Genomic DNA, 24,796 nt, shown 5'->3' on the forward strand with positions numbered 1-24,796 from the left:
CTCCTTCCTGCTACTGATGGAAGCATTTTTTTCTACAAGACTCAGCTGCGCCGGGGTTAGTAGTGAGGGTCTCAAAACAGTGTAACAATCCACTTACAGGCTTCTGTCTGTCCTAGATGAGCTGCATTATCATCATGCAGTGGTCATTTAAATACATGGATGAAATGAGAAGGAGAATATATGAATATATTAGCATACAGTGCAAGGGCAAAAGTTTTGCGTACCAGTTTGAGGGGGCTTGAGGAATAGTAGCTTGCAATTGGCGTCCGTCAGTATTGTCGCGCTAACTGACAGTTTATGGGTGCACATGCAAACATGTTTCTCAACCATGATATTATTATAATGCTTAAATCTTGAAGTAACAGCCATCCATATCAAGCCTTTCCTACTTTGAGGACTGTTAGGCTTTACTGTTGTGAAAGATGGGAAAAAAAGACTAATTGTAAATGCTTTTGACACAAAATAATGCAGTCCACAGAGGTTCACCCTCTTAATCTCCTTGCCATTGCTTTCAACATCAATCAGTATTATATTCTGCACTTTTAAATCCTTGGATAAACATCTATTATAGTGTGCTATAATAATTTTACAGTAACTGACAGAAAGTGCAATACCCCCGCCCCCCACAAAAAAAAAACTAACCCAAAAATGGCCCCTGACCTACACAAAGTGGAGAATAGCAGATTTATGCCCTAAGGCAATATTTACATATGCTGCTGTAGCCTGTCCGAAATGTACCACTGGTGCCTTTCAGCTTGTGCAGAATTTTGATTGTGTATGAAAATTTTAAGAACTCACCACATGCTTGCCACATGTGGTGAGTTATTTAATTTTACAATCTAATATCTGGCTCATGTTTCCATATTGTTAGTTCTTTTTAAGTGAGCTGTTTGTTGAGAGCCTTCCCTAAGTGTGTGTCGACATTGACGCTCGATGTTCAGTCACAGCACTGAGCTGTGGGTGAAGTCCTAGTGATTTGATTTGATTTATCATTCTTGTATTTTCATTTGTGGAAAAATACTCATAGCAGGCAAGCGTGTAAATAGGCATACTCATTTCCTCTTGTTCTTATTCACTCATTATTTTTATGCAATAGCCCATTAGAGATCAGCCGTCTCGGAAATCTCACAGACTGATTAGGCTGCTGTGTGAGGCAGGGAGCAGAAATGAGCTCTGTCTGTATTGTGACTTACCAACAGCAGACATTTCTTCAACAGCGGCATGATACGGGCCTTCGGTGAACTTTGGTGCATTGTCATTTATGTCCTGGACTTTGATGATGAACTCAGTCATGGGCTCCAGAAGCTGGCCTGTAATACCATTAGTGACTTTGGCGGTTAGTGTGTATTCAGCCTTCTCCTCGCGGTCCAACCTCTTCATCGCGTGGATGTCACCTGTCTTCTCATTGATGGCAAAGATGGTGCCTGCCCCCTCACCTGCAAGGCTGTATCTGGCTGTGTCATTGTCCACCTTGTCTGTGTGAAGCTGCAATTAAAAAGAGAAGAAAAATAAAGGATAAGTTCAATTTTGTTACAAAGTTCTCAGTTTTTTTCCCAGAGTGTAAAGACAAACTTAGGGAGCCGGGTGTGAAGAGCTTTTAATGAATACAAGCTGATATGCTCAGCAGATTCTACAAGTTCTCACCACATAAATGCAGTTAAGTATACAGTATGACCATAATGCGCTGTTTGCACTGCTGTACTCTGTGGAAACTAGATACTAAACGTGGCTCAGCATAGCCTACACTTTGCTAAATGAGGCCCGCTGGGGACAATAACTTTATAAGTTGCACAGGAAATGGACCTTAGTCTAGGTTGTTCCTCGTTATACATCACAAATACATCACACAAACATGTGTTATGGGGTATATTGCTCCCTACAGTATGAAATTTACCGGACAAAGACGTTAGATGTCCTTTCAATGTTCATCGTACTACACTGGAAAAATAAGAAATCCATTAAAAATTCAACAGGAAACTCTACACACAATGATGCATTCTCTCAAACTAGCCCCAAAGATACTGGACGATGGTTCATATTTCTCATTATTTTTGTAATTACCGTTTCATTAGTTCACTAGAACTGCATGCCCGGCTGAGTGGTTGGATCCCACTCATTGCACGGGCTGAGTATAACTAATGAATTTGACGATGCGGCATGAAGCTGTTCAAATATCTGCGCTGAGAAGAGCAGGCAAAATATTCTGCTGTTTCAAGTTAAAAGGGTCAACTGAAAGGGCACAGGATACAATGGTATGGACACAAAGAGGTCAGGGAAAAAGAGAAAGAGCCACCTTTTGACTCAAAAGAAGCAAAGAATTAAATTTTTGCTCCTATAAAGAGACAGAGCATTTCCTGTACTTGAAAGTCACCTTTCATATAAGCCTCTTGAATCCTAAAGTGAGTGAGTTTCAGAAGGGAGGAGAAGCAACATTTACAAATCCAACAATATAGCTGGGACATGGCTGGCAGCACTCTTCTTTTCAGTTTGTATTTTTGTCAACTTATGCGTCTCTTAAAAACACACATGCACACACACACACACACACACACACACACACACACACACACACACACACACACACACACACACACACACGTGACCAAGTACACAGTCATACATCAAAACATCTGTATTCAGCAGCTTTAATTTCATTCCCTGCCACGGCGTTTCAACAGAGGTTCCTGTGGGAGCACGCTTAGGGTATAGAATAGCAAGGTAGAAATGTGTTGGTGACTACAGACCCCTAAACCCCCTGCAATGTTTTCAGAACCTGGCTTTTATGCATATACTGTCTCCGAGGTGTTGTTTGCAGACACTGACAAAGCACATTCGCTTAAATTGTCACACCTTGCACTTTTGTTTTCCTAATTGTGCCATCATTTCACATGAATGATGTAGCTCATTAACACAAATGCCTCGCAACATCCTGCACACTGAGAAACTCTTTAAATGAGCTCAAATTAATGATGGTCTGTCATTGTTTTTTTTGTTTTTTTAAATCCCATGCATGACTACTTATGTGAAGTCTAAAGCCTGCAGCTCAGCATATATGACTGCATGTTGGTGCTTCCCACAACGGGAGGCAAACTGACTATTTTAGCAGCATATTGGTTTTGGTTTATTCATTAATCATAAATATTTTTAGGTAAGCATCCTGGATTTAATCCTGGTTTGTTTCAATGTGACGCGCCACTTCTTCACTCTGTACTTATGTAAAGAAAAAAAAGAGAAAAAGAAAACCTTTTTGATCAGCTGCAGAGCAATACTGCGATTTTATAGTACTGTGATTGTGTCTGTTTCCATATGTAATGCCCACAGAGAGCTTACAGAGAGACATTTTCAACCAACGCAAACGTGCTTCTGTGCTGTCATCCAACTGCACTTTGCTCTATATAAAAGTACAGGCAGGGGCTGCAGTGGACACTGTTTTATTGTTGTTAACACTCTGTTTCACTTCAGTACTGTGTCTGCTATAATCCCACTCTTCTCTGCGGCTGGCTGATGGACCAAAAACAGTTTAAAGAAGAGTAGCCCAAAGACTGGTTGTATATTTTTGACACTTCCCCCACATATTTTAATAATACCCCATTTGCCCCACTACCTGCTCTCTCCAGATAGAAAGCTGGCAATAGCTGCTCACACACTGCTTAGGGACTTCAAATGTGCTACCACCGCTGAACCATAATTTGGCCTTGAGGCAAGCTGAATCCTGCTTGTCTGCTAGTTTTGTCTTGAGGACTGGACCACTTTTCATGTCTGTCTTCCCCTGCCTCCATCTCAGTGTCTGAGAGTCTTAAAAATAAAGCCCACTGTTGCCTGCTTGCCCCAAATAAAATTCAAATAAAATTACGGCCCATGTTTATTCCAAGCTGGAGGTTGCTCCACTGAGTCACACTGCCATGTACATCTGTGCTGTGCCTGTTCTCCTATTAAACCCAGGGGACTTGCACAGGTGTAGATAATTTTGTGGAGTTGTATTTAAGAAATTTTAAACATTTTCAAAAACAAAAATGCAATAAAAAGTGTCTAAAAATCTACTCTAAAGAACAACAACAAAACATGCAACTTATAAAGCAATCAAAATATTTTAATAAAAAAACCACACCATAAAAATCACACTGCGAAGTGCTATAATTACTACAACCTCATGACACTTAAATAGTTTGAATAAACAAGTGAATAGAACCTAAGTAAAAATAAATAAATATTTAAATAAATAAATATTTATTTAAAAATAAACAAGTTTGTATTGTATTATGGTCCCAGTACTGGCTTAATATGTGAGGAGTGTGGAGATTAATTCTTGCTCTCTGAAATGCTTATCCATGGTTGTATGCTATAAACTCATCGCATGCTGGAAACGACCTACAGTATTATCATGTGACGAAATAAGATGCTGTGGTTTTCTCACATACAGTTAAATCATAAAAGCTGATTTTAAATTAGATTTTAGATGTATGGATATTGGTGCCTGTCTGTGTTTCTCACGTACTGGTCAGGATGCGCCTTGTACAACACCTTGTACAACACCTTGTACACATGGATGCTTGAGACATGGCATGTCAGATTGTTTTTCCTCATTAATTAACCAAGAAACCAAACATAATGAAAAATATTAAAATTAAGTTGCTAAATTAAATAGACTGCGTCAAACACCTAACCCCTGTTTCTCACCCAGCAAACATAAGATAGCAAAGACAGTTTTGAAGCTGAATAATCTAAAAAGAAAAAAAAACATTTAGAAAAAAATTAATGCCCACTAAAGATGAGTACCACTGATTAAAACACATTTTGAGCTAAGATGGGGTTAAATCTTTTGTCTCTTAGCTTCTACAAGCATTTTTTTCTCTTCTTTTTTTAAAAAAATGACATTAAACCATTGTATAGATTCAAGGTAGAGCAATGTTGCCTTGTCACAGAAACCTAACAAAAATTCAGAAGATGAATAAAAGCTTGATAGAAAGGCATGCTGTGTTTCTTTTGAAAAAGAAAAGTCACACATTCAGTCATTTTCCCAGAAGCTGCCACTTTTGACTTTAAATTCACGAAGGGTTGAGTTGAGCTAGCTATAACCAACAACAATCCTCAAAACTGTCTCCTCTAAATGCCCTGGGAACCCACTTCGTACACAGCCTTCACACTAGAGTGCACAAATTCTCATCAAAGAGTACAATTACGTGAAAAAAAAAAGTCTGTCACAGGTCCCTGTCATTAACTGAGTTGCCTGGGCAACTAAAACAGCACCAACAATCAGTGACATTGACTGTGGCATTCAGGAAACTAACAGATAATGGATAACAACACTGTAGTTGTGATGATTATGTGCTACACTGGTGTCAGAAAACAACAAGTATTCTGAGCACAGGGTGAGGAAAGCTTACACCACAATGTCTGTTGTGTCTGTGTTGATTATGTATTGGCTTAGTAAGAATGGCATTGACGATATTCGCATCTGTCTTGGCATCGAGTCAACGCGTTGCTAAAACTCAAATAATACGCAAACATACTACTGCTCTCATGTGTATGTCCAGTCTTCTCATAACTAAAGTGAGCATCGACTGCATTATTCCATGAACGTCAACTAAATCTATCACAAAGAAGAAATAACGTTGTCTGTATGTGCAGCAAGTGCATCCAGGCTCTGGAAGTTATTATATCTCTCGCTCTAGCCGCTGTAGGTCAGGTTGTTGAAAAGACAGACATCCATATGTTTTGAAGCTCCAGTTCAGAAAAAAAGACTTGGGTGACAGAAGATATTTTCCTGTGGCAATACTTGTGTGCTCTGATGTCTGCCAGTATACACACACACACACACATAAACATAGAGTACTGCACACCTCCATTTGCCAACCGCAACTCCCAATCAGGGGCTGCATGGGACTGCTTATCCTGTCAGCGGAGGAGGAAACATGTCAGTCCCTGCTGAAGATGAGCTTTTATGGCAATCACTTGAACAATCACTGTGTCCTAATGAGGAAGATTCTACAGATTCTACTCCCACATATCCTCCACCCCCGCCATGGGCCTGGGCTCCTGATGCTTAAGTGTAGCCCTACAGAAGGAACTAATGATTTCCCTAGTTGTCAGGCCAAATGGTAGATAGGACATGTTCTCCTCCTATGTATGTACCAGTAGGACTGTAGAGGGAGAGAGAAAGACTGACGCAAAGAGGGAAAGGGAGGAGATACTGTCACTGTGATGCTTGTCAGCTACCGTCTGCAAGAACAGACTTCACACAGTACGTCGGATTGCTTTCTGCAAAGTCTACTTCAGTTGGAGTAAGGGTCAGAGGTTGATGAATTCGATCTGCAACTGTGTTGGTTTTTTATCAGTGGTGGAAGAAGTCAGATCCATTACTTTTGTTTACGGAAATGTACAAAAATGTAAAAATGTTCCAGGTCTGCAGTTAATATTATACATGGAATCACAGTGATCACAAAAGCAGGAAAAGTAAAATAATTTTTTCCGCCAAAAAAAGAATGAATGATATTTAACAAATTATCATATGATACAAATACTAACTACATTCTGTTACTGACAAACACACAATTTTGTCTTATTATACTGGGTAGTTTAAAAAATATATATATTTATAAATATATAATTTTATTCCTTACAGCCATTAAACAGTTGCAAACAATCTGAACAGAAGATTCATGTTTTGCCGCTGCTGAAAAACAAATGTATGTAGCTACAGTTTGCTGAAAAGCTGAAAAGTAATAAGATATATAGTAACAGTTCAAATACTGTGCTATTTAAAACTACACATTCCTTTCTAAAATATCAAAGAGTGGAAACTCCAAGAATCAGAAAGAGGTACCAATACAGTACTACTACCCCAAATTGCCCACTAACTCAGGAAAAGCACTTAGATTCTTTCCACTGTTATTACATAATACAAGCATTCTGAACACATTTAATGTAGCACACTGCCAAAAGTGCAGGACAGCATGAAGAAGTGCTGTATAATGCATCACTGTGTTGACTCTAAATGTCATGTTTAGCACAATCCCGATGTGGGTTTGTTTAGCTGAGGATGCGAGGTCTGACTGGCCGATAATGTGGAGTAGAAATGCCATGTTAACCATTAAATATGGAGACGACGGCATGTTGTTATGTAAAATGTATACGAACCCCTCAAGGCCGTGCACTGCATGAACTAGTTCGCATAGCACCTTTTGTAAGAGCCAGATGTTGACCTTTTTCTATTCAGCTCAGTCAGTTAATATGGCCCAGTTCTCCTCATCTGTTCAGTGTAATGCCATCTCACAGAAGAAATCCAAAGAATTAATTTGAGAGGGCCCCATACTGCAATGAGGGATCAATAGAGGGTAATTCATTGCCACTGATAAAATTAGAGCTTTTTTGTTCCATCTGTACACCCTCAGGCAACTGTAGCCTAAATAGTTACTCCAGATAGATTCTACTCAAACATGTCGGGAATTAATTGTAGCTTCCTCCCATTTGTTGGATTTTGACTCTGTTAATTACACCTACATGAATAATCTGTAATTCTAAATATTGCAATAACATTTTGAATGTACGGAACAGATGGTGCGATGCATGATATATGATACACTTAGCTATTCTTGGAAACATTTTCCCTCCAGTCTGTCTCATGGCACGTAGCGGTTTATCAAATTGGACAGAAAAGTTCCCTTCTGGTGTGAACCACAAAAGACTTTATTGGAGGAAATCATATAGTGAAGCTCTGTGATGCTGGGGCATTGGAAATAGAAAGTTTAATTCAGAAATATCATAACGTGAAATGCTGTCAGCTCTTCAATTCTTTACACCACAAATGAGGCCAAATTTAAAGGCGTTAAGTAAATGCGTTCAGATGCTATGTGACTCAGTCATTTTTTACTTCTGTGGTGAGCAAATATAGATTTTTTTACATACCCCCAATCAAGATAAACTGTTTTAAAGGATCCGTTATCTACTGCTGCTCCCTTGCACATGACACAAAGGAACTGATTCCTTTGGGATTTGTAGCCATTGGTTGCTATATAACAATAATCAATATTGCTTTTTTTCAGAGGTCAATCACAGTATTCACGGAGGCCAAAAAGAGAGAAGAGAGCCTCACATATTTTCCTCTTCATTTATTATTACTGCTGACACTCGTGCTTTATTGAGACAATGAGAGAGAGATGGTGTCATGACCCATATACAGGGAAAGGTGATGGTCTGTAATTGAAGCCAACTCCACACAGAAAAGGTAGAGTAATTACAATCAGTAAAGAGTCTCCCAGTGTTATACCCCCTTCACACACATGCACAGAACTGAATTGTCAGCAAGCTATCACCTTTTGCTTTCGTTCTGCTTTCGTTTTTTTTCCCAGACAACAATGAATTAATGAGACAAACAAAAAAGGCAACAATTTGTACTGCATTTGTGCGCAGTCTGTACCAAGGTCAATCAGGGCTAATGTGTTTCATGTCTATCCATGCACTTTGAGCAATGGCACATGTGTTCCATTCACTGCCACTGGCACTTTATTGCTTCTGGAGAATAAGTCAAAGTCAAAGCAGCTACCTTTAGTAAAAGAGGGCAACACAATTAGATTAAGCCACCCATGAAAAGCCTTTTGTTTGTGAATGTTGATACATTGGAGGATGCATTTTAATCATAGCGGGGTACAGTGTCACCGCAATGAGAATGGGAAACAGGAAAATAAAAACAATGGCGCATTATGCATTCAGGCTGTCGGCAATATTGGCTCTCAGTTCAAGAAAGACCTGTTGTATGCAAGTAATCTTCAGTATAGATTTTTACCGCCTGCTCATTATATCCTGGTGTTAGAACAAGAGAGAACTGGACAATCACTTTGTTGGTTGGTGTGTGCTTGATATAACCAGAAAACAAAGGTAAATTAAAGCAACACGACTTCTGATATAACACATTTGTCCAATTCATGGCTGCTCCACATGTGGCCCCTGAAGAGCTCAGCAGTCAGATTTAAGCCTTTGTGAGAAAAACCTGTGATTTGCAAAAAAGCAAACAAACAAAAAACGAGGAAGAAATATTGTGAACAATAAAGAGACAGTGTGTGAAAAAGTGTAAATGAGCTCAGCTACAGGGCTACGGCACACATGCCGAGTGTTAAATAGAGGGAGATTTTTTAACATTAACCTCAACTGCTGCCATTACCCTACCTGTGGGCCACAAACTTATCGGTATACACAGCATGCCGAAAATGGGTGGGTGTGGAGAGGTGCTAAACGAAACAAGCTTAATCAAGGACCACAACAGTTTTCTCTTTCTTCTGTGTGGCCGACCTAATCAAATCAAGGAATGAGATTGATTTCACGAGGTGCAGATGGATCCCGTAGCAAGTCTAATTCAATGTGCCGGCTCTCCACTATGATGTGTGTTTTCTCGGTCCAGATGGTGCTGCTCGGGTTTGTAATTCATATTTCAACATTTTACTCCCCCTTCCTCCCTCTCTCTTTCTTCCTTCCACCCTCTCTCTTTCACTCTCTTTTTTTCTGATTTTTGCTCGTCGTTTAACAACCAAGTAAATGTGTACTGATGTGGATAAGTATCATAAACTCATCTGTCAAGCTTGCGATCCTCTGATCTTGTTAAATGTCACAAACAACACATGCCGGCTGGTGAGTTTTATGGAAGAGATCTTGGAGCTCAATTGTTGGAAAGCAAAGCAGGAAAAAGCGATCTGTATAAACTGAAAATATAGCCTTCGTATAGAATTATGTTATGTGGTAAACTATTCAAAAAGATTTCTATAGAATTGTTTCTAACCCTGTAGAAACAGTTCAAATGTAACAGTGTTCGGATATCCATCATTTCAGGTAAATAACTCAAATAACAAGATGGTTTAAAAAAGAAAAACCTCAACATTTTCGTACAATCCTTTAACCAAAAACACTAAAACAAACTTACCTCTCCTAACGGTGGCAAGTCATATTCAGATTAAGGATTGTATAAGCGTGATTATGAATATTTGATAAATAAAGAAATAAATAAAGCCACAAATTGCTAGATAAATTAGTGGACAAACCTGCAATGTGCAATTATCAAAGTTTTAATTTTGAAAACATAGTTTCAAATGTGTTTCATGTATAGCATATGTAGATATGCTCAGATTTCCATAATTGGAAGGCACGCAGAGTCGGAGCCATTCTTTTGGGCTTATTCCTGTGGAAAAATGCAGATGTGCTCCACAGTGCCTGTTCGAGCTGTCAAAGTCATTGTTCTCAACCTGAGAAGTCTTGCAAATTAGCCAGTTTCAATGCCAGCTGCCACTGCTGGAAAGGCATGCATTGCTGGTGTTGAATATTCCTGCAGGTATCGTATACAATACATTTTCTTTATGTAACTTTGAATAATGGGTTCTGACAGCCTTGGCTAACCACCTTTTTGACTTGGAGCAAAATTCTGCTATATTTCATTTCATCTTTATTCTTTCTTAAAACAGACACAGACTATGGATTTATTATTTGTTAATGATGATAAATGCAAGAAATTACTCTAATCTTCTTTGAATGCCAAAAATCTTCCCATAAAGTCAGAATAGCTTTTACAAGTAACTGTTGCCAAAAAAAGAAAAACCATATCATGCATGTGTAAAAAACATCTAAGGATAGGAACATCGATCTCATGTCCAGCAGGATCAATATCGCAGCTGCAACTTTTTTTTTCATATCAGTAATCTATGCCAGATTTACCAAGAGATCCACAAAGTCCAAACTCATAGAGTCACAAAAAGGCTTTGCACTTATCAGCTGTAGTTTTACCGTATTCAAAGCTAGCGTATCTCTCTATGGGATACGGCTTTAAAACTGCAGGTACTGGAAAGCAGTATTTGCACAGACCTAAGAACAAAAGGCAGTATAAATGAGGGCTTCGTTGGCTATATTAATAATCATCTGTGCCTTCTCCTTTGAGAGGCCTGTGATATCGAGTATCATTAGACATGCAAATAACAGCTCCATTTTCCCGTCCATGGGATTAGGAAGGAAAGAGAGAAAAATGAAGAAGAGGCATGGCTGTGGCAGAAACAATTAAGCCATCCTCTTCGCGGAAGCACTTGGCAGCCAGCTTCAGATTGGTAAGGGAGGACAGGAGGGGTCTTTTGGCTAGGCAGCAATGTCAACACGCTTGTCTGAGTGAATGTGCAATTGCACAGAGCATTGCTTTAAGATGTCAGATCACCTTGGAGTGGACGGCTGCTACAAGAACAAGCACTCCTTCTGTGTGTCATGATGCCACTATACGTGTTTCACACTCTGTCTGGAACACAGACCCAGAGACATAGAGTGGGGAGGGAGGGAGAGAAAGAAGAACAAAGGCACAAGGAACAGAGAAAAAGTAGACAAGAGAAAGGAGACAGAGTCATTTCTGTTGTCTTACATGGCTGATTGCAATGACATTCTTTTTATGCCTTAACTCACCTAACACGAACAACCATCGAGTGCATTGCCACATCGCTCAGGGACAAAATCCCCGAACTTAATCTGCCACAACAAACAGCTAAGGACTTTCACTTACATAATAAAATCTTTTGGCTAAAAAGGGGGCAACTTTTGCTTCTAGTTGCAACATGCCAAAAACACAAACTAGAAAGAAAAATTATATCAAAGGTTCTCCTAGAATGCTGCACTTGCATTGAAGTACAACTAAATATTTTTATACAGTAAAGTAAAAGTCAATTACTCTTCCCTTCGCTGCACACAGGATGGGAGTGGGCATGAAAATTGCCTCTCATAACCCATTTCCCTGATTCCCTTGTTGCCTTCACTTCATTTCCAAGTTATCCTCATCTTTTTACTACTTGCTATCATATAACAAAGATACCATCTCTGGAAAAAAAAAGAAAAAAAGAATCAATCTTTGTCTGTTAAAAGGTTGCCTAGCAAAAAGTAAGAAAGCAGGTTAGGCCTTAAGGGTATTATAACAGTAAGATGCAGTTGAATTAAAGAAGCTTTTTTAAGAGCCAAAAAAATGGCAGTTTCTCTCTGTCAGCTTATAAAGAGTAAGGTAAAAATCATTAAAGATGCCAAATCACAATGCAAGATTGGGGTTGACAGCACGCAGCCTACTGAGTTCAGTCCATCATCTTGGAGACGTGGGCAAGACAGTGAGTCAAAAAGTAAGAAAGTCAAAAGTGACTCTCTGAAATGCTCACGTCTCCTCACATCTCTCTCTCCTTCGCTCCTTCCCCGTCTTTATCACTCTCTTCCTCCTCTCCTGCTCTCGCACTGTGTCTTTTTCTGGAATCGCCCGTCGGTAATGTCAACAGAGATTTCACGGCACAGTGCCGGTGCATCAGCCAGGCTCACATTTCCCCTACCTGTGATTTACATCAGAGAAGAGGCTCATGGGGGATTTTCCATGCCAGCAGAGAGATGGGAGTTGTGACGGTGATGGTGGTGGAGGGTAAGTAGGAGGTGGGGGTGAATGGAGCCAGTACCCTGGGGCTTGACGCAGTAAGGCACTCTAACAATAGTGGCGTCGACCACCCGGCTGAGAGATGCTTTTACTGCAAAGGGAACCAGCATGACTGCATTCAGGCCTTCCTCCTTAAATGTCACCATTCTCCCTATACAGCACACAGGGCTGACTGAGTTATTTCCAGCATATAATCAGTATATACTGTGTTTCCGATGGCTTAAATTTATGTTTTTACCTCATATGTAGACCATTTTTTTAGATATATTCAAAAGACAAAACAAAAAAATCTGCACAGCAATTTTTTTAATGGTTTTAGCCATATGGTGGCATGGTAAACACTCCACCAAACCAATAATACTGCGATTATTTAGCAATTAATATGTAAATTAAAAACTGAGGTAGACAGTAGTGATTATATACTGAGCACAGTTTTGGATTTCCAAACATGCCCCTTCAGTGAAAGACTTGGTATAAGGTGAGCAGAATACTAACTCACACCAGCCAGTCACAGACACTGTGGATCCTCTGGGATGAAATTAACTGTGTGTTGTGGTTTCATGCCTGCTGCGTTTTTGTGTCTGTTAAATTGGGTAAGATGAGGAACTGGATTATAGTTTGATTGTTACGTCTCAGAACTTCAATAAAAAGATGGAAAAAACATTTTGTAGAACACCTGTAATCATATCTATCAACGAAGTGGCGCCGCACTAAATCTGGGCCCCATGCTAGACGAGTCTCGATACTCCATTTACTGCACCCACTGTCATGCCTGTAAGAGTAACTGCATCATGTGCAAACCGATGCATCCAAGGTGGTTGTTAGGGGTTTCACTAACTAAGTGTAGCACTGTCTCACATAGTTCTGCCTATTTTCTCATTGTATTCTATTTACACTTTCTTGCTTTTGCCATAAGGCTTTACAAAATTGTTTATGTCAGTTTTTTCCAGGTCTTAATTGAATCATGAAAATATAACAAAATTGGAAAGTCATATTACTTTGATTCCAATATTAAGAAAGGCTTACATAATGTTGTGTTTTATGAGCAAAAAGTAACCTCTTTACACAGATGCCTAGTTTTACTGCTAGTGCTGGTGGGGAGTTGATTCTGCTTTTGTGTGCTAAGACAGCTAGCCTGAAACTGAATGTTACATCCTATTACATGGAGTAAGCTCTGTAAAAAGAAAATCATAATGGACCTTATCTGTGGACTGCATCTGTAAGTCATTTCTGAATTTATTTCTGTTGGCCCACCAGAACCACTGGCAGGAATTTTAATTTTGCTATACCGCTATATTCTTTTTTTTTTCTAGCATTTTTTGAGGGAAATCATGACATGTATAATAGACTAGGATCCATAAGTGAGTGCTACCCCAAACTCTTGCAGTGGCATAATATGACTTTAGGCAAAGGATTAGAGAATGCTATCTCTTTCAAAATGTTTTCCTACTCTTAATGAGCTACTTTCAGCTGCTCCCTTGTTCACGAGGGGTTGTCACAGCAGGTAGCGCCACATATGTGATTTGGCAGATTTTTACGCTAGATGCCCTTCCTGACACAACACTCACGGGATTTGTGTCTCCTCCCAGGATCAAACTGGGGCTCTTTTCCTTATTAGGAAAATGTGTAGAATACAGCAGTGTGCAGCCACATTTCCTAATTTTAATACAGCTAAATAATAGTGCCATTTAAGCTGTAAGGGACTTATATTTCAGTTGCTATCACTAGGATAACCTTTTGAACCTATCATTCTAATAACTACAAAAATGTATATATTAAAAGAATGTGTACATTGTACTAAAAAATATCAGAATTGATGACTGTTATGTGAACTTCAGAATAAATATGATCTATTCCTCCTTATTTCCAGGAAAAAAAATATATAACTGAATGGTGTACATTTCAGTCACATTTTATGTAATGCAACTTGGGTTCAAGACCTCTGCAATACTATCCTACATGCTATTGTCTATTAATTAACTGAAACTCCAAATAAGCTGCATATATTTCAGTGATTACATGTCGAATCCCAACATGTGTTCTGTCTGACTGCTTCAGATGTTTAACCAACAGAAGAGCGCACACAGTGAAGTGAAATGTGTTGCGATGGTTGTCATGTCCGGAGCTAACCAGTTGGGATGCGCCGTTGGTACGACATGCCATTTGTCTCCCGTAATAAGACATGAGAGCTCGCAGACATTTGAAGAAACTCAGCACTGCAAAACGACTCCTTCCTGGAAAGACACACAGTGAAGCTTGCCAGGAAGGCTTTTTTTTCCTCAGTGAGTCACAGTGAGTGTGCATGTGTGCTTAAATAAATGTGTGTACAATTTACCGTTCTTTCTTTTTGTTTGTTTTCTGTTTTTTTATGCGTGTGTGCGTGCGTGAGTGAGAGAGACAGAGACATAAGTGTGTGCATCCTTGCTTGCTAAACTGTGTGGAAAACACAGCCTGTAGTGTGCATATTAGTTTGTGTGTATTTGTATGTGTGTGTCCCTGTACAAATGCCCCCTCCCTATTACAGCTGACTAGTAGATGGATGCTGGCTGTCACACCTGCCTGACTTTGTTCCTGCCAGATGCGGTGGGGTCACAGGGAAAGCGCCCAAACACTCATCAATCTCAACCATTGTCCAACATTCTTTCGGCTCCGGCAACAGCTTCCAATATCCATTTAGTCGCTCCAGATGCTGGCAAAAATGCTTACATACACAGAAACCGGGTGGCCAAACCTATTGACCTGCACTCTCAGTACGGGTGGATGAAAAAACAAAGGATGTCACAGCATCAGGGATAATCTCTAAGAGTCTGTAATAAATAAAAGTTTAACTTTGCATTTACTCTGTGAGGTCGTCATTGTCATTAGGCTGGCAGTAAAAGAAATTGAATTTGGTGTGTTCCCAAAGGCTGCTGTCAAGTGTGATGCTGTGAGCAAGAGCCAGCATAACCACTGTTACCTGAGGTCTTTTCATGTAATGACATCAAAGCCAACCGGAAGAGCTTTAGAGTCACTTTGGAAGAAGAGATTACGGTGGACTGAAAGGTCTAAAGGACACAGGTATGAAACAAAACCAGCCACATGACAGTGTCGAGTCCCAGGTGGATTTTGGAAGGAGGCAAATATACTTGGGTAAAAAGTTTGGCAGCATATCCAAAAGTGAAATAATGTGCAGATTTTCACTAGCACACTATTACGCCTTTGTGAACGAACCAAACTCAATTACATTTGAAATACACTCCAGGCATGTTACGGTTGCCATAGAGAAAAATAGAAGCCAGGAAAGTCATTTTCATCATTCTAGTTTGTGCGGTTTTGTTGTTCCCTTGATAGGAAGCAGCACTTAAGTAGCCAATCCACTAATGGGAGGTTGGGAAATAGAGATAGAAACTATAAACCTGACAACTAAATTTTATCCTGTTGAAGTTTTTGCTTCCTACCACTCAAAGAAATGTTTTAGATGAACTTGTATTGCCTGAAATATTTATGGAAAACTGTGCAATAGCAGAGGAAAATTTGAACATGACTGAACAAAGACAAGCTACTGTGTCGTGTCTTTGAGATGGGAAATTATTCAAGTTCTGTTTATAGTTTGTTGGTCAACTGTTGTTGCTGTGGTCACACTGTTGTCTTCCAGAAAGATGTTTTTATGCAGTAGCACATCTTTTTTTGGGAGGTAGCGTAGTTTCTCAGGGTGCTAAAATGTTCTTCAAACAGTAATAGTGTGAAAATACAGCCCTCTCACATTCTCTTAGCTTTGACTGCCTCTCTTCGTCTTCCTCTCAGTTTCTCTGTGTGTCTTTTCTGCATTTTCACCCCTCAGCTCTTCCTCTCCCTTTTTAATTCTCCATCTCCTCCCCTGGGCCTCCTGAGGGTTGGGAAATAATGTACACAAACATAGCAGGCAAACGGGAGAAGCGCTTGAGTTGTTTACGATGCGATAGAGGAAATAGAAAGAGAGGGTTGAAAAAAATAAGGCGGAGGAAATCATCACAGCGTGCATTTCCATTCGTGTATACACTTTAATTGTGAAGAAATCAGAAAGTTGGGAGAATTCACTTCAGTGTGCAGATGCACTTTGATGCTGTCACTCACACGGTATGAGACTTTTGATTAGGACTTGTCTGTACACTGGAGGCTCATGACCACACTTGGCAGACAGGAGCCATTAAAATCCCAGCAACCTTGGCCCCCCTCTCAATCCCACCGTCTCTCTTTGTCTCCCTCGCTCTCCCAACTGGGTCAGCCCTGCGAGAAACGTGATACTGAAGGTAATAGGTTGTTCTTCTAAAAACATTAAATGAGTTAAAATTATTCATAGAAGAAGAATTATTTATCTTGAACCAAGCAGATCATTACTGAAAGAACAAGTGCAACTTGTATCTCTTCTGATAGATTCTATTGTATTCAGTATTACTATTTAAATATTTGAGTATATATAATATGTGTGTGTATATGTATATACCAGATATATTTAAATTTAAATATTTTAATTCCTCAACTGCATTTTTCCACCATTACTGGTGTATTTTTTAAAGGCAGGACTTCTATTTTTAAGATTTTGTTTTGTACCTGACACTGGTCTCTCATGATTTTTAAAGACTTTTGTCTCAGCAAAAAAAGATATATCCATGACTTCAATGGTAAAGTGCATAAATAAACAAGTATTGATTTCCAAATATATGCAATGAAGGTAAGAAGAAAGCACACATAAAGTCTAAAAAGAGGAACTAAAAGTAAATAAATAAAGTAAATGCAAATAATCTTGTCGTTAGCAGTTAGTGGTGTTAAAAGTACACCTCGTGATTTAGTAGCCTGTAGAAACACCTTTAAAAGTAGTAAGGTCAAGTAATGATTTTCTGTATGACTTTATCGGCCTCTCACATTTTAAAGAACTTTGACCCACTCTTCTTTACATTACTTCAGTTCATTGGAGTTTATGTGTATTAATCTATGCACGGCTCTCTCTCCTGGCACAGCATTTCAATCAGTTCGAGGTCTGGACTTTGAAGGGGTCATTCCAAAACCACGATTCTTTTCTTTTTTTCATCCAGTCATTCTGTTGTTGATTTGGTTTCACATCTGACTCTAGAATACTTTGATACACAGAGCAGTTCATGGTCAACTCAATGACTGCAAGGTGCAAAGGTCCCGTGGCTACAAAACAAGCCCAAATCATCATCCCCCACCACTGTGCTTACAGCTGCAATGAGGTGTTTGTGTTTGTGCTGATATGTCATGACACTGTGCATTACAGCCAAACATCACCACTCTGCTCTGATCTGTCCAAAGAACATCACAAGTCTTTGTTTGTTTAGATGAAATTTTGCAAAGCTAACCTGTGCTGCCATGTTCTTTTCAGAGAAAAGAGAATTTATCCTGGCAACTTTTCCAAATAAGCTATTATTCTTCATTTAATTTCGATTTTTACTATCATGGACATTAATATTTAACATGCTAATTGAGGCCTGTAGACCCTGAGATTTAGCTCTTGTGGTTTTTTGGAGGTTGCATGCTCAGACCATGGGGTCAATTTGCTGCGTTATCCACTCCTGGGAAGATTGATAGCTGTCCTAAACATTTTCTACTTGTGAATAATCTCTCTGTAGAATGAAGGACTTGGAAATGGTGTTATAACCCTTCCCAGATTGATGAGAAGCAACAGTTGCTTTTTTGAGATCATTGCTGACATCATTTCCCATCTTTCCAAACTACTACTGCTTTTCTAGAGGCGGTCACTCTGATAATTCGTTAATGAAGTGCATGTGATTATCAGCACCTGCCTGCCACTTCCCTTCTATGGAAGTGAAAGTCATTTTTGTTAAGTAAATAATGGCACAGTGTAACATGTCATATGGTGTTGGTCATCCGAGGTTGTGCTTATAAGGTAAAAATTAGGTTGTACTTAATTTTAAGACCTATTACGGACCATGTGAGTTATTCTTTGTACTAAGGCCTAAGACTATTTTCTTCTAATCTTTTGTTGCCTTATTTGTTCTGTTAGTGATACATATATAGTGTGTTTTGGAAGCCCACGGACGTATGAGTGAACAAAAACCAAATACAAATACCCCCCTTTATAAAAAGCACATTCAATTAGTGTAAAACCTTTATTTCTATGAGCAGTGTCCTCAGATACACATGGCAACATCCTCAACGCTTTTCCAGCATGGACCTTCATCCTTCTGTTCCTTTCCTATGTTTCTCATCTGAAAAACTAATCTATACAAGTGTTCTCAATGTGAGCTATCCTTCACTCTTCAATAGTTAGAATGATCATGTTTGTGTAGTGTTTACTGCCTCACAAGGATTCACAAGCAATTGAATACTCCCTTCAAAATGCTGCCATCATTAAAAATAAAAGTCCATTAAAAGTTATATTTACTGAAAATGTGAATTGAGATATATTAAACTTTGTATGTCATGAAGAGCTAATTTGTTGTGGAATATATTTTCCTTAATCCAATGAAATAGAACACTTAAAAGAATTGGTTGGGTCCTCAGGAGACAGGAATCAGAATTTTGGACATATTATAAGCAGAAATATGTATATTTCCCCACAGCAAGAAAAACTGGTGTGGCAAAAGTGGTGATAGTTCCTAACATCTAAGAATAAGCAGCAAACTGGACCCTTCAGTCCTTTCATTCATAAGACTTAGTGTCATGGCTGACGATATATTTCATGGATATGTATTTCATAGGCCTGGGGAGTAGTCCAGGGTGCAGCAGGTTATAAATGTTTTTACAATAAAGTGGCTGGACATTTAGAATGTGACAGAAAATCTTAATCAGGAATATGGTGGCCATGTGTAACAGAAAGACAACGAACCAGAGACATTGACACTTACAGAGAGAATGACACTTCCTACTCTTCTGTAAGACCACACTTCCTCTGCCTTTGCCGAGTCCTGGGGACATCTCCCATGCATGCTGGGTGTCACAGCAGACGGATGACTAGCTTCACTAGCACCATGCCATTTCCCCTTCTCACACAAAACTGTCACACCCCCCTTCTCCACTCATTCCCAGCCTGCCGGGCCTTACTGTTTCTTGGCCCGGACTGAGATCGGCACAGACACACACACACACACACACACACACACACACACACACACACACACACACACACACACACACACACACACACACACACAGGAAAGTACATGGATATTCATACATACACACTCTCACAAGAACAAGCATCCATGCCTTTCTCTTTCTCTCTGTGATTTACACTTGGTGGGAAACTGCATAGCCACACATTCATCCCACTAAACAACTCTTGGAGCCTATTTTCTCTCAGGCAAAGTGAGTAACTCTAAAAGACTGGATTCACACTGAAATGCTAAAGGTCACGTCACTGGATCTTACCAAACAGCCCATATGGCAAAGAGCGGCAGCAGATGTCGGCCATCACCTCTTTTGCATAATAAGAATAGACTTTTCCTAAAACAGCTGAAAATCCAGCAACACTGTCTAAGCATCCAGCTTGTTTTACTGACTGAACATTCCTGACCTTACATGACTGTTACTGAAGTATAAATGATGGATGATTTCAAGTTTGAGGACTGCTCTGAACGAGTCCAACACAAAGACACTGGTCCCTGGTACGTGCACACACATGTACAAACCCCTGAGCTGTGTGCCCCAGCAGCTTCCAGTACCAGTAATAATTATTAGAACAGTTGCAACCGCTGCCAGGAAATTATCATAAGTAGCCTATTGCTGTTTTTCTCTGCATTCCAATGATTGGAGAATAAACTGGAGAAAAAACAAAACCAGGCATAAAACAAACACTACCCCCAAGACATCACACAACAAACAGCATATTCACGAGTGGGGGAAACTACTGTATAGGAAGGGATAAAAATGTCTCGCTCTGAGAATTCAAGATTTGCCAATAGGAAAGCTGCACACTCTTACAAATCAAAATTTGCCACCAATTTGCTCTTGTTCAGACTTCTGGAGGGGATGTTGGCTTGTTTGTGTCCCCTGTCAGAGTCTGGAGGGTTCTGAAATTAAGCTTGTGACAAAACATGCAGTTACTGTACTAGAAAAAACCATTCTGCTAGTGCTGCATAGCAGCATTTATTCTTATCAATACTCATGCATTAAAGTTCATTTGCAAAACCACATTAACGCCTCTGGTAAAATCTACCCCGGTTCTGTCTCCCCTTTAAATCTCTCATAAATCTCGGAGCATCCCTTCTTCTACTAGCACCACTGCAGAGAGCCACACTTTTCAATTTCTGGAGTGAGAAAAGGACAGGGGGTAAAAAGCCTCTTCCAGTATTACATCTTTTCTACTTTATTACCAGTCTTCTGGGAAAATGGGGGCAGCTTTGCAGCCTGGCTATCTGTTTACATTTTCTTTACAAGACTATATTGGAATTATAATTGTGTTCTATGGCGCCTTCTTTTGGTGCCTTGCTCTGTTTAAAGGTCCTATGGACCTGGGGAGATGAAGAAAAATGGACCCCTTTTGAGGGATTTGATTACTGAGGAAGAAAATGCAGCTGCACACTGGCCCTCTTTTTTTCTTTTTCCCTCTCTGTTTTCCTCCAGGTGCCAATCTCTCGGGATGCTCGATATTAGAGCTGGAATGGCGCTGACACAAGCGCATTGAAAAAATAATTTCTTTCTGCGGCAAAGGTGGAAACAGAAAAAAGGAAATATAAATGGTCCTTATGAATTAGGTGATTAAAAAGAAGTCTGAGTTTGTCCTGCTGACCAGAGAGCTCTCCTTACTCGCTTTGTGAAGCGTTTTTTTCCAACCAAGGTTATCAAAGGTCACAGTGTTCAAATGCTCTCTGTTGATGAATGCTTCGACGTTCCCTCAGAGCTGATATTACACTAACCTTAAAAAACAATATCAGATATATGGACATATTCATAGTTTTTGAAGCCAGTCTTTGATTTATATTTTAACAGGAGAAAATGCCCCCTGCCAAAAAAAGAGGTAGGTGTGACTAAGAGTTGAAAAGTCTCATTTTAACTTTTTCATATGCACATTCTGAGAGTTGTTATTCACTTTCAAATATTTTGCATTTCTCCAGTTTTAGCATGTTACAACAAGTAAAAAAGAAAGTGTTATCAGCAGGTAGAACACAATATGACATGCAGGGTACACAAACACAGCATAAATATTCCATCACTATATGGATAATTGCTGATATTCCTGCAGCTCAACTACATTGCGTAGTGCAGTCGAGTGAGACAGTGAATTTGTATCCTTAATAATGTTTGGAATTAATTAAAATGCAAAGCCACGAGCCCAGAGTGCAACCACAGGTGGCAGTGAAGTGAGCGCACTAAGAGCTGTGATGAGTGCAAGCCCCCATAACTCATGTCCATTTAACTGATGACTTCTAATTTTATTATTCTTATTCTTATTATTTTTGCCACCATTTCAATGAGATGAGTTTGCCATTTTATACAACAATTTCCTGTGTAATATCATTCTGTCAATAAGTAATTACTTGCTTGGCAAATTGCTGTGCAAAATGTTCATCGGAGGGGAGAAGATCCATATCAATTGTTCATTTGCATAATGCAAATGAATCCTCTGAGAGGAAAAAACAACTTTGCTGCCATCGCTGACAGTTGGATACCAGCACTGCTGCTGGAAAAACATAAGTGTCTTTACTACAGAGCAGCGCAAAGGTCTACAGCATTTCACTGTTAGAAGCAGGAAACTAAACTCTAAGACGCAGCTGATGGAATTATTTTTTTGTTGCTGTTTAGTTATTTTCAGATACAGTTTCAACTGGCAGGAGAAAAAAAACTCCAAACTGCTACCAATATTTGACAAGTGGATCGGGGGTTTCTGAGTAGCTGTCCATTTGCTGACACATTAGCAGAGGATGAGCTACCAGCAACTCCATTAGGCTTTCTCCTGATAGAGTAACACCATTTTAGCCCCCTGTTTACTTAATATGCAGGATCCGGCCCCCTCTATTTGTTTCTAATCAACTGATAAGACAGAAGGCCTTTTCTGCAGTCCCCGGAGGATGAAAACCAAACTCTTAATGGTCATTAGTAGCAATTATGTTCCGTAACTGGCACACCCCCTCTGCTTTTGCTGTGTTGGCTGCTTAGGCACATGTGGATCCGATGTGGACGCAGGGGACCCTGAATGCAGTTTTAGAGCAGGATACGCTCTGATACGCTGCGGCTGACCACAGCTTTTATTTGATGATGGATATGTTTAGTTTCCTGTCTGATTGGGACAAGTTGTTATTTGTCCTTACACATCTGCAATATTGAGATAGTTTGTTAGCTTTATTTAAAAGCATTGTTACAATGTGTAAATTGCCTCATGACCCAAAATACCCCCTAGTCTCCTCTACTTTGAAATCGTCATTAACACAGCACTCTGAGTTTACAGTAATTGCAGCATTGTCAAAGGCATCTTGAGGACACCACATGAAGTCCAACCCGGCATGTAGCAGCACCCCACTCCCCCCCAATTAGCTAACTCAGCTCCTTTGCTACAGGATTCTGGAGACTTGTGATTTTTATGCAAAACCGCTAAGATCAAACGGCCTCTGCCCTAATCCCCTGGGTCGAACCTGGGGAGTGTGATCCTTATCGACAAATGCCGAGCCAGTGCAGACCAAGATCCCATTACGTATTCACATAGACCTTTTTGACATGCATTTTCCCTACGCACCAGTGATGCAACAAAGACAGGAAACCCACTTCTATTTTTGCATTGTAAATGTTAGCACACATTTTGTGTTGATAAAACCTGATCCGAATCCTATCTTGATCCGATGTGGTATTTGTTGAAGCAATGCCGCACACTCACACATCTGCTCAGTTAAATCCCTCCATCCTATTTTCATCTGTGTGTTGGACTGGATATGATCCATTTATGAATCCCCAGAGATAATTTCTAAGAAGCTCCTGTAGATGAATAACTGGATAAGAAATGGGATATTATGGATATTATGACTATTGTTGAGCTACACTGACATATAAATAGAAGCAACATCACACACTTAAACCACAGAGCAGCAGCATGAGAACTGCTAGTGTACTATAGGATTCAGCTGTGCAAACAGGACAACAGAATACCCTGTCACACACTAAAACACACACATACACAGAGTGCTCAGCAGTGATGAGGAAGGCCATTGTCAGAAAACTAATAAAGAGGCAGTGTGTTGCTGCAGTGCGGTAATTACACATCCCAGGATATCAGCACAGTATTTATAAAAACACTGGGCATCAACAAAGAAGAGAAGGTCATCAAGGCAGATATGGCATTAGCATTTTGACAGTATACACATTAAGTGTGTTCACACATGGACAGAAACGTGCTTGTGTGAGTGGGCATGCATTGGTACACGGGCACACCAAAAAGATAATGTCATGTTTTTCTTATCTGGCCACTCAACGAGACACATAGACAATGTGTGTTTGTGTTTGTGTTTGCATGTGCATCTGTGTTTATGTGTCTGCGTGTAACTGTGTGCAGAGAGTGACGCTGATAAACATGCCACATCTTGGCAAGTGGTGGTTCAAGCAGGCCCAGCTTCTGTAAACATTGAGAGGGCTGCACAGATTGAGATGGAGAGAAACGAGGACCTGTGTGACTGCTTCCATCCAGATGGAGGCTACAATGATTTTGGGGTTGGCCCAGGTCGTTTCCCCCAATGACAAACCATTCAAAGATCTGTGGAGGCATTAAAATATTGCTGCTTCACCACAGCTGTTCATTGTCTTCATCAGCTAACAGCAGAAATGCGGTTTCGTGACGTGAATAAAGCAGAGAAAGTAACATAAAAAGGGCACTGTGCCATTTGGCAAAGGGTTCTTTTTCTTGGTGTCGAGGAGAGACATCTCAGGAGGAGGGGGGGGTTCCCTCTAAGACACAGCTCTTTGATTTTGTTACCTTTAAAGCATCTTTGCACTTTCTAGTCTCACTCTTCAATGCTTGCAAAGAATTTCCACAAAGCATACTATGTTATTGACGCTGCTACATTTTTTGGATGCATTTGGTTCAATGTATTACTCAAATACAATTATTAATGACAAATGTGAAAAAAGCTTCTCTACTTTTCTTTTCTTCTTTGTTTTCTTTTGTTGTAAATTATAATTTCCAAAATGTAATTCTAAAAGATAGCATCAGAAGTTGAATTGCTATGCATCTTTGACTTTGCTCCACTCACAGATGTATGTTGGGTGAACTGGAAATTCTAAATTGCCTGTAGGTGTGAATGTGTTATGTGTGTGAGAGAGTTTGTGTGTTCGACTGTGATGGATTGGCAACCTGTAATGGTGCCAAACTATCACCTCTTGCCCAATGCGTACTGGGGCAGGCTCCAAGCCCCATATGGCTCCAAGCTGTTTGTAAGACATATTGGTTCTGCATTG

At 39.8% G+C, this 24,796-nt stretch overlaps 1 protein-coding gene across 2 annotated transcripts in view; it reads right to left on the reverse strand.

Annotated features, from left to right (window-relative positions):
* cdh8 (cadherin 8) overlaps positions 1-24,796 on the reverse strand; it is a 99,885-nt gene that overhangs the window by 61,299 nt on the left and 13,790 nt on the right. For both annotated transcript variants that reach the window (XM_026175553.2, XM_026175534.2), the window contains exon 3: positions 1,194-1,485. In XM_026175553.2, coding sequence (XP_026031338.1) covers positions 1,194-1,485 — 292 coding nt within the window. The remainder of the gene's footprint in view (positions 1-1,193; positions 1,486-24,796) is intronic.

This window comes from Astatotilapia calliptera, chromosome 1 (assembly GCF_964374335.1).
Source record: "Astatotilapia calliptera chromosome 1, fAstCal68.1, whole genome shotgun sequence".
In the NCBI taxonomy this organism is placed as follows: domain Eukaryota; kingdom Metazoa; phylum Chordata; class Actinopteri; order Cichliformes; family Cichlidae; genus Astatotilapia; species Astatotilapia calliptera.